Raw genomic sequence first — 14,252 nt, 5'->3', positions numbered from 1 at the left:
CCAGCCTGGGGACCTGCACTGGGAAGATGAGCTCCCACAAAGCCTGGATTTGAAACAGCAGAGCCTAACTCCAGGAAAGCTCTTGAGCTATAGGAAACCCATTGAGCTCTAGGAAACCTGAGACTCTGCTCTTAAAAGTAGACTGTGCACAAATCCATCCACTCCAAGAGCACAAAGGGAGGGGTTTGAAATCCCCAGGGTCATATGTAAAGGAGATTTATTCATTAGTTTTAGTGCATGTGCTGAAGGGGCAGGGATTTAAAGGAACTTTCTCCTGGAACAGAAACACAGGCGGTTGCCATTTTTCTTACTCTTACTTAGCTGGCCTAGTGCTGGTAGGTGCCATTTCTGATACTTTACATCTGCCTTGCTAGCACCACTCACCCTGCCTCAATATCCTTCCGTGCCTAACTCTCCTCTCCCAAACAGGTGACTCTTCAAAGCGGCTTCTGCTCCACCATATCTGTCTGGAAAGTGACCTCAGCTGGGTCTAGTACTCCTCCAAATGGCTTCCACTCCTCAGCACCCATTGGGTGGCCTCCACCAGGACCAGGGACCCCAAAGCAGCTCCCACCATGCTGCATCCAGTGGGTGGCTTTGGCCTGGACCAGCAGCCTCCCAAACTGGCTCCAGCCTCAGCAGGGCAGCCAAACCTTACCAATGTGCCTGTAGTAACTGCATCGGGGCATCTAAGCCGGTCATGCTAGGGACAGCTCCACTTATCAATGTACTTCCAGCAGTCACAGCCCCGCGTAATAGAAATGCACACACAGCCCACCCAGGGGATACCCTTGGAGCTCCTGGTTTTGGTGGCTAGGGGGACTGTGCTTCTGGGCCCCACAGGACATGTTCTACATAAAGTCACTCCTTCAAGACTGGGAGATGTGTGGGGCACCTGGGTGGTTCAGTCGGTTAAGCATCTGACTCGATTTCGGCTCAGGTCCTGATCTCACAGTTTATGAGTTTGAGCCCCGCGTTGGGCTTCTCGTTGACAGTGTGGAGCCTGCTTGGGATTCTCTCTCTGCCCCTCCCCCACTCGCATTCTTTCTCTCTCTTTCTCAAAATAAATAAATAAACTAAAAAAAAAAAAAGAAGACTGGGAGATGTGGTTGATCTACCTAATACATGGAAACAAACAGGCAGAATGAGGAGACACAGGAATATGTTCCAAATGAAAAAACAAGATAAAACCTCAGAAAAAGAACTAAATGAAACAGAGATAAGCTGGCAATCTACCTGATAAAAAACTTGGAGGTTATGGTCCTCAAGATGCTCACCTAGGGGCATCTGGGTGGCTCAGTTGTCTGACTTTGGCTCAGGTCATGATCTCAAGGATCGTGAGTTGAAGCCCTGCGTCGGGCTCTGTGTTGACAACTCAGAGCCTGGACCCTGCTTCAGATTCTGTGTTTTCCTCTCTCTCTGCCCCTTCCTTGCTCTCTCTCTCTTTCTCTCTCAAAAATGAATAAACACACAAAAAAACTAAAGATGCTCATCGAAAGATGCTCAGGAGAAGAATGAATAAACAGTGAAAACATCAACAGAGATAGAAAATATTTTAAAAAAGAACCAATCAGAAGTAAATAATACAGTAACTGAAATGAAAAATAGACTAGAGGGAATCAACAGATTAATGATGCAGAAGAATGGATCAGCAATCTAGAAGACAGAGTGGTAGAAAGCACTCAAGCTGAACAGCAAAAAGAAAAAAGAATTATTAAAAATGAGGATAGTTTAAGGGACCTCTGGAATGTCAGGCATGTTAACATGTGCATTATGGGGGTCTCTAAAGAAGAATACGGAGAAAGTGGGGTAGATAACATATGTGAAGAAATAATAGCTGAAAATTTCCCTAATCTGGGGAAGGAAACAGACACCCAGGTTCAGGGATCACAGAGTTTTCCAAACAAGATGAACCCAAAGAGATCCACATGAAGAAACATAGTAATTAAAATGTTAGAAATTAAAGATAAAAGAGAAACTTCAAAGGGGGAAGAGCAAATACAAGAGAACCCCCATCAGACCATGAGCTGATCTTTCAGCAGAAACTTTGCAGGCCAAAAGGGAGTGGCATGTTATATTCAAAGTGCTGTAAGGAAAAAACCCTACAACTAAGAATACTCTACCTGCAAGGTTATCGCTCAGAATTGAAGGAGAGATAAAGAGTTTCCCAGACAAACAAAAGTTAAAGGAGTTTAGCACCATTAAACTGGCCTTGTAAGAAATAGTAAAGGGACTTCTCTCAGTGAAAAAGAAAAGGCCATGGCTAGAAGTAAGAAAATTATGAAAGAGAAAAATCTGTTTGTAAAAGCAAACATACAGTAAAGGTAGGGGATCAACCACTTGTAATGCTAGTATGAAAGTTAAAAGACAAAGTAGTAAAGTCTACTATTTCTGTAATAATTAAGGGATACACAGAATAAAAAGTAAAATATAGTGTTAGAAACATATGAAGTAGATGGTAAAAATGTAGTGTTTTTAGAATGTGTTTGAGCTTAAGTGACCACAGACTTAAAATAGACTGCTGTATATATAGGGTATTATATATGAACCTCACGGTAACCACAAACCAAAAACTAATAGATACCCATAAAAAATAAAGAGAAAGGAATCTAAACATAATACTAAAGAAGGTCTTAACAGTTTTTAGAGTACGGATCTTCTATCTACTTGACTAAATTTATTCCTAGGTATTTCATTCTTTTTGATGCAATTGTAAACAGGACTGTTTTCTTAATTTCTCTTTATGAGAGTTCTAATTAGTGTAGATTGAGCACTTACTAAAGCAGGCACTATGTGCACTCTGTATATCCTCTCATTTAATCCTTGTGCCCTCTCTGAGGTTCATTTTATTCATATTCTAAAACTAAGGAAACTAAGAGTATGGGAAGTTAAAGAAACTTTCTCAAGATCAGATGGCTACTAGGTGCCAAAATTGAGATGAAGGCAGTTTATGGACACACAGTCATTTTATTCTTCAATCTTTTATGAGTAACTTGTTAATTGAGATAGAAGGAGTTGTGGTTGTGGTGCACCATTTTCTTCAGACTCACTTCAGACAATCTTGCAGATTCACTTTTCCAATTTCCTTTTTTTCCCCCCTTGGGATACTTAGAAATGAAATGGGCAGTAGAAGAACTATGATTTTAAGAACTATGTTTTAAAAATGAATTGAGGGGTGCCTGGGTGTCTCAGTCGGTTGAGCATCTGACTCAATGATTTCAGCGCAGGTCATGATCTCATAGCTGGTGGTAGGATTGAGCTCTAAGCTGGATGTGAAGACTTCTTGGGATTCTCTCTCTATCTCTGTCCTTCTGCCCCTCCCCTGCTTGTGTGTGCACACACTCTCTCTCTCTCAAAAATTAACAAATAAGATAAAAATGAATTGAGAGTTATTTTCTTTAATATTGATATTTTCATATAATTTAGCCATATTTTTGGAAGAAAATATTTGTGCCTATTCTTTCGTGTAAATGTGTCTCTAAATAAACTAAGAAAGAACTTTTGGAATTTTCCTTAAAATGTATCATAAGAATGAATAAGCCTGATGAATAACTCAGATTTTTCGTAGTGGATTTTGAGGTAATGAATGTAGTATTTTGGGCTAATTTTGAATGCATTTTGATTATTCTTTTGATATCTAATTTAAATTTATATTGTTTCTATTTTAGCATTTATTATCTCAATTAAAAATATGTGTGTTATTATATTCCCTTGCTGGCACCTTCTTTCAATAAGAGAAAAAGTATGTCAATGATTCTTTGACCATAAACCCCTAGTAAATCTCCATGTCCCTTTTTCATTATCCTCTTATCGGTTGTACAAGATGTAAGGATTACAGCCATTTTAAGTAGATCTCAGAAGGTCGTTGCATTTGTGAACAGGTTGCTTCCTCAGTAGTGTTCAAGAAATGTGTTACTGTTTGAAAACGCTTGGATGTTTTGCCAGTTTTTTGTTTGTTTTTAATGAGAACCCATTTCTGGCATTAAAGAGCTATTTCTGGAACCTCTGGTAAGATGGGACTTGATTAGGATGGCCCAAGTGTAGGCCAGGAATTATTTAGAATGTTGGGAGTATGGTGTGCTGCTGTTGTGAACCAGAAAAAAATTATACTTTTAGATGGGTGATAGATTCATTCGTATTTAGCTAGTAAAGTATAAGTTCTGATACTGATCTATGAGTTGCAAGTAGAGTAATTATTATTGCAGTCATTACCTGTAACTTCTTTAAATGAAAATAAAGTTAGTTGCCTTCCCTCTTCCCAGCACTTCAGTTGCCATTTCATGTAATAATATATATAATTTATTTTAGCCTGCTTTTGGCAAATATTTGATGATGAATTGCATGCAGTCTATAACCAAAATATGAACAGATCACATAAGCATAAGAGGGAACTGTAAAGCATGGTTTTAATTGGTGACCATGACAATCTGATCTTTTTTTTTTCTTTTAAATATCTTCAACACATCTTTCCACATTTTTTTTCTAAGTTTTTTTTTTTTTTTTTTTAGCCTTTATTCATTTTTGAGAGACATAGAGTGAGCAGGAGTGGGGCAGACACAGAGGGAGACACAGGATCCAAAGCAGGCTCCAGGCTCTGAGCTCTCAGCACAGAGCCTGATGCGGGGCTCCAACCCATGAACCATGAGATCATAACCTGAGCTGAAGTCTGATGCTTAACTGAGCCACCCAGGCGCCCCTCCGCATTTCTCCTTTAGCAAAGAAATTGTGCTTTTTAAGGAGATTTATAAACAGTTATCAAAGGTAAAAAATTTTGAGAGTCAAGTCAGTGTGATTTGTGTGTGTTTCTAATTTAGTGTATTGTATAAACACTAATTAATCAGAAGTACTTGTTGAACATATGCTCAGTACCTAGAAGTATTCAAATGAGAACATAGTTTCTGTCAAGGCTACTGTCTTCCTTGTTTTGTTTCAGGGTCAGATTTTTTTATATGTATATCTACTACTTAGAAGAAAGTTTAGAATTTGAGAAAGCAGTTTCTCTGCAGGAACTAAAAGGTTTCTTTTTCTTTCATACATTGTAAATGAAGTGACCAGGTATCTTATTTTGGAAAAGGAAACAGTAGTGCTATCTCAGTTTATATATCAGACTCCTGTGATTACTCTCCTTACTAACTTTTTTTAATGTTTATTTATTTTTGAGAGAGAGAGTACAAGCGGGGGTGGGGGGTGGACAGAGAGAGAGGGAGACAGAATCTGAAGCAGGCTTCAGGCCCTGAGCTGTCAGCACAGAGCCCAACTCTGGACTCGAAACTATGAACCATGAGATCATGACCTGAGCCAAAGTCGAACGCTCAACTGACTGAGCCACTTGGGAACCCCTAAATATTCCTTTTTAGTAAATTCAGTTATATAGGTATTTGATAGATACCTCTGTTTAAAAAAAAAATGAAAACCATGTACTTATGTGGAAGTTTTGCATATTTTTAAAATTTAGTTTCAAAATTATTGGACCTTTGCAAAGGTGGATTCATCAGGAGGTTACAGTGTCAATGAATGTAGTATATTTGATATTTGGTTAAAAAAGAAAATCTATGACAGCATGTACTCTTGTATGAAAATTTTATCTTTTTTGTATCATAATCTTCCTTGATGATTTTTCTGTAAAATTTTAAGAATGAACTTAGCCCATTATTTAAAACTATGAACAATGATTTTGTGTAATTTGACAAAAACAAATAATCTTGTCCCTCAGTGTATAGTTACTTTTAATAATTAATAAGTAATTAGGTCTTTTTAAATGCCAAAGTGTAGGGTAACTTCATTGTCACTCTTAGAATTCCTGTTCATAGATTTTATGGATCATTAAGAGGACTATTCTGGAGATAGCAAAGTTAAGAACTTCCCAAGAGAGTATTCTTCTTTGTAAACTGGGAACAAGTTAGAACCAGTGTACTTGACCCCAGGTACATATTGTCAAGGCCTTTTGTGTTTTTGCCTATGGCAGGTGTGGTCATTTCCATGAGTTTTCTTCTGCTTCAGAGTAAATTACAATACTGGCTTTCTGAATATCTCATTTCTTCCATCTGTTGATGTATAATTACACAAAATTATACATCATGTATTATACTATGTTCCTAGTGCAGTGTTATTTTTATATTTTACTTTCAAAAGAATTTTACTCTTAGATCTTTTAAGTAATCTCTTTTTTTTTTTTTTTTTTTTAGGTTTTAGGCATAGAGAGCATCAGGGCAGTATAATGAGTAGGGGGTGCTCCTGGTTGACTCAGTCATTTATGTGTTCGCCTTTGGCTCAGGCCATGATCTCAAGGTTCGTGAGTTTGAGCCCCACATTGGGCTCCACATTTTCAGTGTGGATTCTACTTGGGATTCCCTCTCTCCCTTTCTTCCCCTTCCCCACTTGGCTTTGCTCCCTCTCTCTGTATCAAAATGGATAAATAAACTTCAAAAAAAAAAAAAAAAGAATGGAGGTAGGAAAGGAAAATAGATATTAGCTTTAAGTCCAGGGAGCCCCTTGGAAGTCAAGCAAAAGGAATATAATTTCTTTTAGGGGTGCCTGGGTGGCTCAGTCGGCTGAGCGTCCGACTTTGGCTCAGGTCATGATCTCACAGTTTGTGAGTTAGAGCCCCGCGTCGGGCTCTGTGCTGACAGCTCAGAGCCTGGAGCCTGCTTCGGATTCTGTGTCTCCCTCTCTCTCTGCCCCTCCCCTACTGACACTCTGTCTCTCCCTCTCTCTCAAAATAAACAAACAAACAAACAAACATTAAAAAATAAGTAAAATAAAATTTCTTGAAGTGGGGCGCCTGGGTGGCTCAGTTGGTTAAGCGTCCTGACTTCAGCTCAGGCCAAAATCTTGCAGTTGGTAGGTTTGAGCCCCGCATCTAGCTCTGTGCTGAACCTCAGGGCCTGGAGCCTCCTTTGGATTCTGTGTCTCCCTCTCTCTCTTTTTCCCCCTTCCCCACTCATGCTCTGTGTCTCTCTCCCTCTCTTTAAAAATAAATGTTAAAAAAAAAGTTTTATAAGGGGACACCTGGGTGGCTCAGTAGGTTGAGTATCCTACTCCGGCTCAGGTCATAAACTAATGACTCATGAATTCAAGCCCCACTTTCAGGCTCGGTGCTGACAGCTCAGAGCCTGGAGCCTGCTTTGGATTCTGTGTCTTCCTTTTCTCTCTGCCCCTCCCCTGCTTGTACTTGCTCTCTCTTGCTCTCTCTCTCTTAAAATTAAATAAACATTAAAAAAAAAAACCATAGTTCTCACAATGACATAATCTGACCGTTTTTTCTTTGATTTTATCTCCTACTACTCTCTTATTATTCTCCCCTTCATTAACTCCATTTCAGCCACTCTGATCGTCTTTGTTTTCCTTGAGCTTGCTAAGCAAGCTTTCATCTTGAGGCCTTGTTCTCTAGAAAGTTTTTTCTCTGTGATTTGTCCCCTTGCCTCCTTCAGATCTCTACTCTTATACCACCCTCACAGTGTGATCTTACACCCTGTTTAACTCCATGGTATGCCTCTATCAAGGCCCTGTTGGGCCATGGTATGCTTCTTCATTTATTCAGATCTGTAATATTAGTTACAAAGTGTTCTTCATAAAAGTTTCGTTTATATCTTAAAGTTTACTTTTAGATATTTGTTTCTTGTGGGGAATTGCTATTTTTGTGTTTTTTGTCTTTTATATTTTCTTACATGCTATTAATGTTATATAAGAAAAGCATGGATATTTGTATATGTATTTTGTATCCTTATAGATTTTTAAACCCAATTATAATTTGTAAAAAACTGAGTTTTTTGATATGCATTCTGCTTTACACAAAGAATAACCTTGCTTCTTCTTTTCTAATATTGTACTTTCATATTTATATCTTATTGCACTGGTGAGAATTTTCAGATTCATGTTAAATGCTAATTGAAGGGTTCTGCTTTAGGTTGGGAAGTATAGAAGGGTATAAAAGACTTTCACTTTCACTGTAATAACATGAAATCACTACATAGGCGAAACAATCATACTCTTCTTTAAAGCCATTGCATGCAGGGGCACCTGAGTGGTTCAGTCAGTTAAATGTCCAACTTTGACTCAGGTTACCATTTATAGGTTGGGACCCTGCATCAGGCTCTGTGCTGACAGCTTGGAGCTTGGAGCCTGCTTCTGTGTCTCCCTCTCATGCCTTCCACTGCTATGTGCATACTTGTCTCTCTCTCTCTCTCTCTCTCTCTCTCTCTTTCTCTCTCTCTCTCTCTCAAAAATAAACTAAAAAAACTAAAAAAAATAATAAAGCCATTGCATACAAAGAAATCTTAGGGAAAAAAAAAAAAAAGAGGGTGCCCAGTTGGCTCAGTCGATTAAACATCTGACTCTTGATTTTACCTCCGGTCACAATCTCAAGGTATGTGAGTTTGAGCCCCACATCGGGCTCTGTGCTGGTGGCACAGAGCCTGCTTAGGATTCTGTCCCCTCTCTGCCCCTCACCTGCTTGCTCTCTATAAGTAAATAAAATAAATATTAATAAATAAATGAAAATAAACTTTAAAAAAAAAGAAAAGAAAGTGAAACTCCAGAGAGACAAAGCCCTTCCTAGGTGATCAAGGGTATATAGGGTGTTTTCAAATCTCAGGCCAGATGCTGAGGTTGGGAGTAAGGCTGGCAGGGGAGTGAGCCTGCCTGAGGACAGGTTGTGCTGGAATGAAGAAAAAGTAGCCAAACTTTTGAGAAACCTGTTTCAGATTTGAATCTGAAGGAACCCTACGTACAAAGATAATTTTTGCCACCCAGTTCTCTCAGGTGGAAATCTTGCTGATTGGGGGCAGGCTGAGAAGTGAAAAGAGATCTCTTGATTTTACAGTTTTATGGCCTAACAATTTTAAAATCTCAGACTCTTGAAGGGTCACAGTCTCAAGGCTCTTTGGTCCCTAGGTGCTGTCATTTTGTGTAGTCTCAGTTTTGAAGTCTTGCAGTCATGCACTTTCAAGGTCTAACACAGAGATTGGCAAAACCTTTTCTTAAAAAAGGCAGATAGTAAATATTTCAGACTTGTGGGCCATATGTCTGTTTATCACAATTACTCAACTTTGCCATTGTAATACGTTAGCAGCCATAAATTATATATGTTAGTAAATGGTGTGGCTGTGCTTTAATAAAACACTATTTATATGAACATGCATGCAGCCTCCAGGCTGGAGTTTATGGACCCCTAGTTTCAAAAGCCAGCAGTTTCTGGGTTCTCTTGAATAGAAATCTGAACTCAGTTTTCAAAGCATTTGAACTGAAGAAAAACTTAGTCTAACCAAAGCTGCCATCAAGCTCCTATCCAAAATCTGGTATGGTCAGTGATATCCGCCCCATGGAAGTTTAAAGACTGGGCATTTCCTGTTTTCAACATTCCTTTGTATAGATAGATAGATAGATAGATAGATAGATAGATAGATAGATAACTGATTACTATCTGGTATTCAGTCTGAAGAACATCCTTTAATATTCCTTTTGATGCAGTTCTGCTGTTGATGAATTCTTCGAGCTTTGGTCTGTCCAAAAAGTTCTTCATCCCCCCTCCCCTTTTTTGAAGGATATTTGCATACGATATAGAATATGAAAATAACAGGTTTTTTTTTTCTTTCAACATTTTCCCCCCATTGTTTTGTTTTCTGGCTTTCTTTTCCCTTTTCTTTTCTTTTCTTTTCTTTTCTTTTCTTTTCTTTTCTTTTCTTTTCTTTTCTTTTCTTTTCTTTTCTCTTCTTTTCTCTTCTTTTCTTTTCTTTCAACTTTTATTTATTTTGAGTGGGGGAGAGTCAGAAAGAAAAGGAGAGAGGGGCGCCTGGGTGGCGCAGTCGGTTAAGCGTCCGACTTCAGCCAGGTCACGATCTCGCGGTCCGTGAGTTCGAGCCCCGCGTCAGGCTCTGGGCTGATGGCTCAGAGCCTGGAGCCTGTTTCCGATTCTGTGTCTCCCTCTCTCTCTGCCCCTCCCCCGTTCATGCTCTGTCTCTCTCTGTCCCAAAAAATAAATAAACGTTGAAAAAAAAATTATTAAAAAAAAAAGAAAAGGAGAGAAAATCCCAAGCAGGTGCTGTCAGCACAGAGCTTGACATGGGGCTCAACCCCATGAACTGTTGAGATTATGACCTGAGCTGAAACTAAGAGTCAGACACTTAACTGACTGAGCCATGCAAGCACCCCTGGCTCCCTTGTTTCTGAAGGGAAATCATTGCTTATCATAGTTCCCTTGTTTGTAGTAGGTTTTGCTTCTGTTTTTTGCTGCTTTAAATTTTTTCTATTAGCAATTTGATTGTGACTTGCCTTGGTTTGGTTTTCTTTGAATTTTTCTTGCACAGAATTTATTGAACTTTGGTATGTGTGGAATTATAGGTTTCATCAAATTTGGGGGAATTTTCAACTGTTATTAGTTCAGATATTTTCTGCCTTCCCTTTCTGGGACCCCATGCATGTTTGATACTACAGTTCAGTAAGGTTCTAATATTTCACTTTTTTTCTCTCCTTATGCTTCCATTTGGATAGTTTTTGTTGCTTGGTCTTCAAATTCACTGATCTTTCCTTTGTAGTTTTTAAATTGCTATGAAATTCTCTAGTGAATTTTTTTATTTCAAATATTTGTATTCATCAAAATAACAGTTGGTGGGCACCTGGGTGACTCAGTCGGTTGAACTTTGGACTCTTGGTTTCACCTCAGATCATGATCTCACAGTTTCATGAGATCAAGCCCCACATCGGGCTCTGTGCTGTCAGCACGGAGCCTGCTTGTGATTCTCTCTCCCTCTTTGCCCCCACCTCACTTGTGCACATGCACACACATGCAGACTCCTGTGCTCTCTCTCAAAATAAATAAACATATTTTTAAAAAACTATCAGTTGGGGGATGCCTGGGTAGCCTGGTTGGACATCTGACTTCAGCTCTGTCATGATCTCTCGGTACGTGGGTTCGAGCCCTGCCTCGGGCTTTGTGCTGACAGCTCAGAGCCTAGAGCCTGCTTCAGATTCTGTGTCTTCCTATCTCTGCCCCTCCCCTGCTCGCGCTCTGTCTCTCTCTCAAAACTAAATTTAAAAAAACATTTAAAAAATTGTAAAAAATAAGTAGAAAGTATCAGTTGGTGCTTTTTTAGTCCCCCCCCCCTTTTCCCCTCAACGTAGTCATGGTTTTCCTTAAATTCTTGAGCTGTTTCCAATAGATATTTTAAAGCCTTGTCTGCTAATTCCAAATTCTCTGTTATTTCTATAGGTTTTTTGTATTGACTAATTTTTTCCTGATTTTGGATCACTTTTTCCTGCTTGTGTCATATTTTTTTGGATGCTAGACATTATGAATGTTATGGCTAAGTGGATTCTTCCTTTAAAAGGAATTTGTTTTCTTTTGATAGGCCGGTAAATTACTTGTGGATCAGCTTGGCATTTTCAAGGATTTTTTTAAAAGCTTTATTAGGGTGGCGTGCCTGGACTCAGTCCAGGCTGAGTCCATTAATGGACTCAGTCCATTAAGCATTTGACTTTGGCTCAGGTCACGATTTCATGGTTCTCGGGTTCAAGCCCAGTGTTGGGCTCTGTGCTGATAGCTCAGAGCCTGGAGCCTGCTTCAGATTGTGTGTCTCCTCTCTCTGCCCCTCCCCTGCTTGTGCTTTGTCTCTCTGTCTCTCAAAAATAAATAAACATAAAAAAAATTTTTTTTAAAGCTTTATTAAGTCTGAAGTAGCATTTACTCTAGAGTTTTTTCCCTTCTAATTAAGTGTGACCTTCTTAATCTACTCCCTGTGTTCAGGAAAGTGTCTCTACTCTGGCTAGCCAAAACTTAGGTATCTCCTAGCCCAGCCTCAAATGAATTTCACTATATACATACATAGCTTACTATTCTGCCAAAACTCAACAAGAGTCCTATGCAGATTTCTGGAGCTCTTTCTTTGTATAACTCTTTCCTCTCCAGTATTCTGCTTTGCAAATTTCGGCTATCTTAACCTCCCAGAACTACAACTTCTCTGTTTAACTCAGTGAAATCTCTCACTGCTTAGGTTCCTCCAATCTTGCCAAGGTCTGGAAGGTGATTGCAGGCAAAAAGCCAGGGCACTGGAAGGACTCACTTTGTTTGCTTTCTAAATCTTACTTCTTTGCATGGGGTGGGGGGGGGGGGGGGGGCGGGGGGGCAGGGAACAGCACATGGAAAATGTAACTGTGGTTGGAGCATATCTGTAATTTTTTAGTCTACCTTCTGATGTACGAGGGGTGAAGGACATTCATGTTTTCATGATGCACCTATTATTTATCACATTGTAAATCCTATCCTACCTCATCTGTCATTTATTGACTTTTGTCATTTATAGCATCTTTTTCATATTTTTTTATTTATTTAATAAGTATTGAATGTGTAAGTAGTTACCATATCGACAGGATGAATCAGACATGGATCCTGCTGTTAGGATGTTTACAGTGTAACCAGGAACGAATATGTATATAAAATCTTTAAATCCAAGATAGAAGTTGAAAATTATGAAAAGGGAGTATAGATAAAAGTGGTATAGGAAGCCAAAAAGAAATGTCTCAGTTGTTTATTATTTTACATGTTGGGTTTAAGCAGCCTACTTAATGGAAATTGTGAACATTTTTTCCTGATTTTTAAAGCCACTTTTATATTAATTCAGATTTAATTCTCATGCCATTTTAGATATAACGTATTTGTCTTCCAGAGTTTTGTTTTAGGTAATTATTATTTTTAACAATTGAATCAGAAAATTAGTAAAATATATCCTTGGAAGTTATGTGATCAGGATGAACTAACTGCCCAGAAGAGAAGTCTGAGGTTTTATAATGCTATTTGATTTGACTCTCAGTGGAAGAATCAGACATCATTGATCTGGAGAAACGCTATTGGTTGCTAAAGGCTCAATCCCGGACTGGACGATTTGATTTAGAGACATTTGGCCCATTGGTTTCACCACCCATTCGTCCATCTCTAAGTGAAGGTAGGTCTGTTTTCTACAAATGGCAAACACACTTGAGTCCATCTCTTATTTCTAACCATTACATCCATCTTAACTCTAAAATGCCATAATGTTATAAGTTTGCAAATTTCTTGCAAATAGCATTGTTTAATGGAAAAAAAAACGAAAAGGGGAATGAAGATTGTAGTCTTGAGCTTCCTATTCTACCTGTGTAACCTTTCATAAATCAGGTTAGCTCTCTCTGCACATGAATATCCTCAAATATAAAATGAGTTTGACTGAGTTAGTCACTGTATTCCAATGAAGTGTCTTAGCCTATGGTGCATGGAATAGGGTGGTGGCCACTGTGTGGGTAAAGCTCCAGGTTTCCACCCATACGTCCACCTCTTTCTCACCTCAAGTGCCTCTACTATTTTTCTTCTACATAAGAAGGTTCCACTGCTATATCCTTCCCCCTACCAAAAAAGATTTAAAAATTACTAGCCTGGAATATCTCTGAGGTTCTTGCTGCTCTAAACTTTTCATTGCTATAACTTTTTTTTTTTTTAATTAGGAATACAAAGAATAATTGTGGATAATATCATAAAAATCATATTTGGGATCTGAATATTTGGGTTGTGTTCTTCTTAATTTTTCTTACTTTTGGCACATCACTTAACCCCATCTGAGCTTTAGTTTTCTACTCTTTAAACTAAGGGCACAGAATTCTTGAAATATAGTCTGTATTCTTCAGATTCCTGGGGTACTTTAGAAGTACTTATTGGGGGAGCCAGGACAGATGGGGATCTGGGCTTTTCCACCTTACTTCAACAGTACAATTGTGTTTTCACCTTTTTAGAATTGCAGGTTGAGAAATCATTTTATTTGAAAACAAAATTATTCCATTTCTATGTTTTACACAAAGTTTGAAAACCAGAGTTGCCTGGTTGGCTCAGTGAGTTAAGCATCGACTCTTATTCTCAGCTCAGGTCTTGATCTCAGAGTCCTGAGTTAAAAAGTTTGAAAACCACAAGATTACAAATTTTCTTTTGTTTTTGATTTTAAGTATTTATTTATAAAACATAAACTACAAAGAAGACTGCAGTACAGAATTTCTTTTGTTTGTAACATGTTTTTCTTTGCTTAATGAAAGAGGTTTTGGGAGCTCATATATTATTTTTAAGTATATAGTTCAGCTTTTCTCCTTTTTTCCTTTTTCTTCTCCAATCTAAGTGAGGATAATAGTAATTTCTGATTATTTTTTCAGTTCTTAATTTTTTTCAATTTATTTTAATTTTTTACATGCCATCATCATTTTTAGCTGTTACAAGTGATAGAAGATAGAGACAAACAGGCAGA

At 38.4% G+C, this 14,252-nt stretch overlaps 1 protein-coding gene and 1 long non-coding RNA gene across 3 annotated transcripts in view; one reads left to right on the top strand and one right to left on the bottom strand.

Annotated features, from left to right (window-relative positions):
* USP32 (ubiquitin specific peptidase 32) overlaps window positions 1-14,252 on the top strand; it is a 242,241-nt gene that overhangs the window by 137,806 nt on the left and 90,183 nt on the right. For both annotated transcript variants that reach the window (XM_003996605.6, XM_011289074.4), the window contains exon 6: window positions 12,804-12,935. In XM_003996605.6, the coding sequence (XP_003996654.4) occupies window positions 12,804-12,935 (132 nt within the window). The remainder of the gene's footprint in view (window positions 1-12,803; window positions 12,936-14,252) is intronic.
* LOC109494292 overlaps window positions 1-14,252 on the bottom strand; it is a 124,639-nt gene that overhangs the window by 83,834 nt on the left and 26,553 nt on the right. The gene's annotated exons all lie outside the window — the stretch shown is intronic.

Source organism: Felis catus, chromosome E1 (assembly GCF_018350175.1).
Source record: "Felis catus isolate Fca126 chromosome E1, F.catus_Fca126_mat1.0, whole genome shotgun sequence".
NCBI lineage: Eukaryota > Metazoa > Chordata > Mammalia > Carnivora > Felidae > Felis > Felis catus.
The sequence above is the reverse complement of the archived record's forward strand: the minus strand, read 5'-3'. Positions and strand labels throughout refer to the sequence as shown.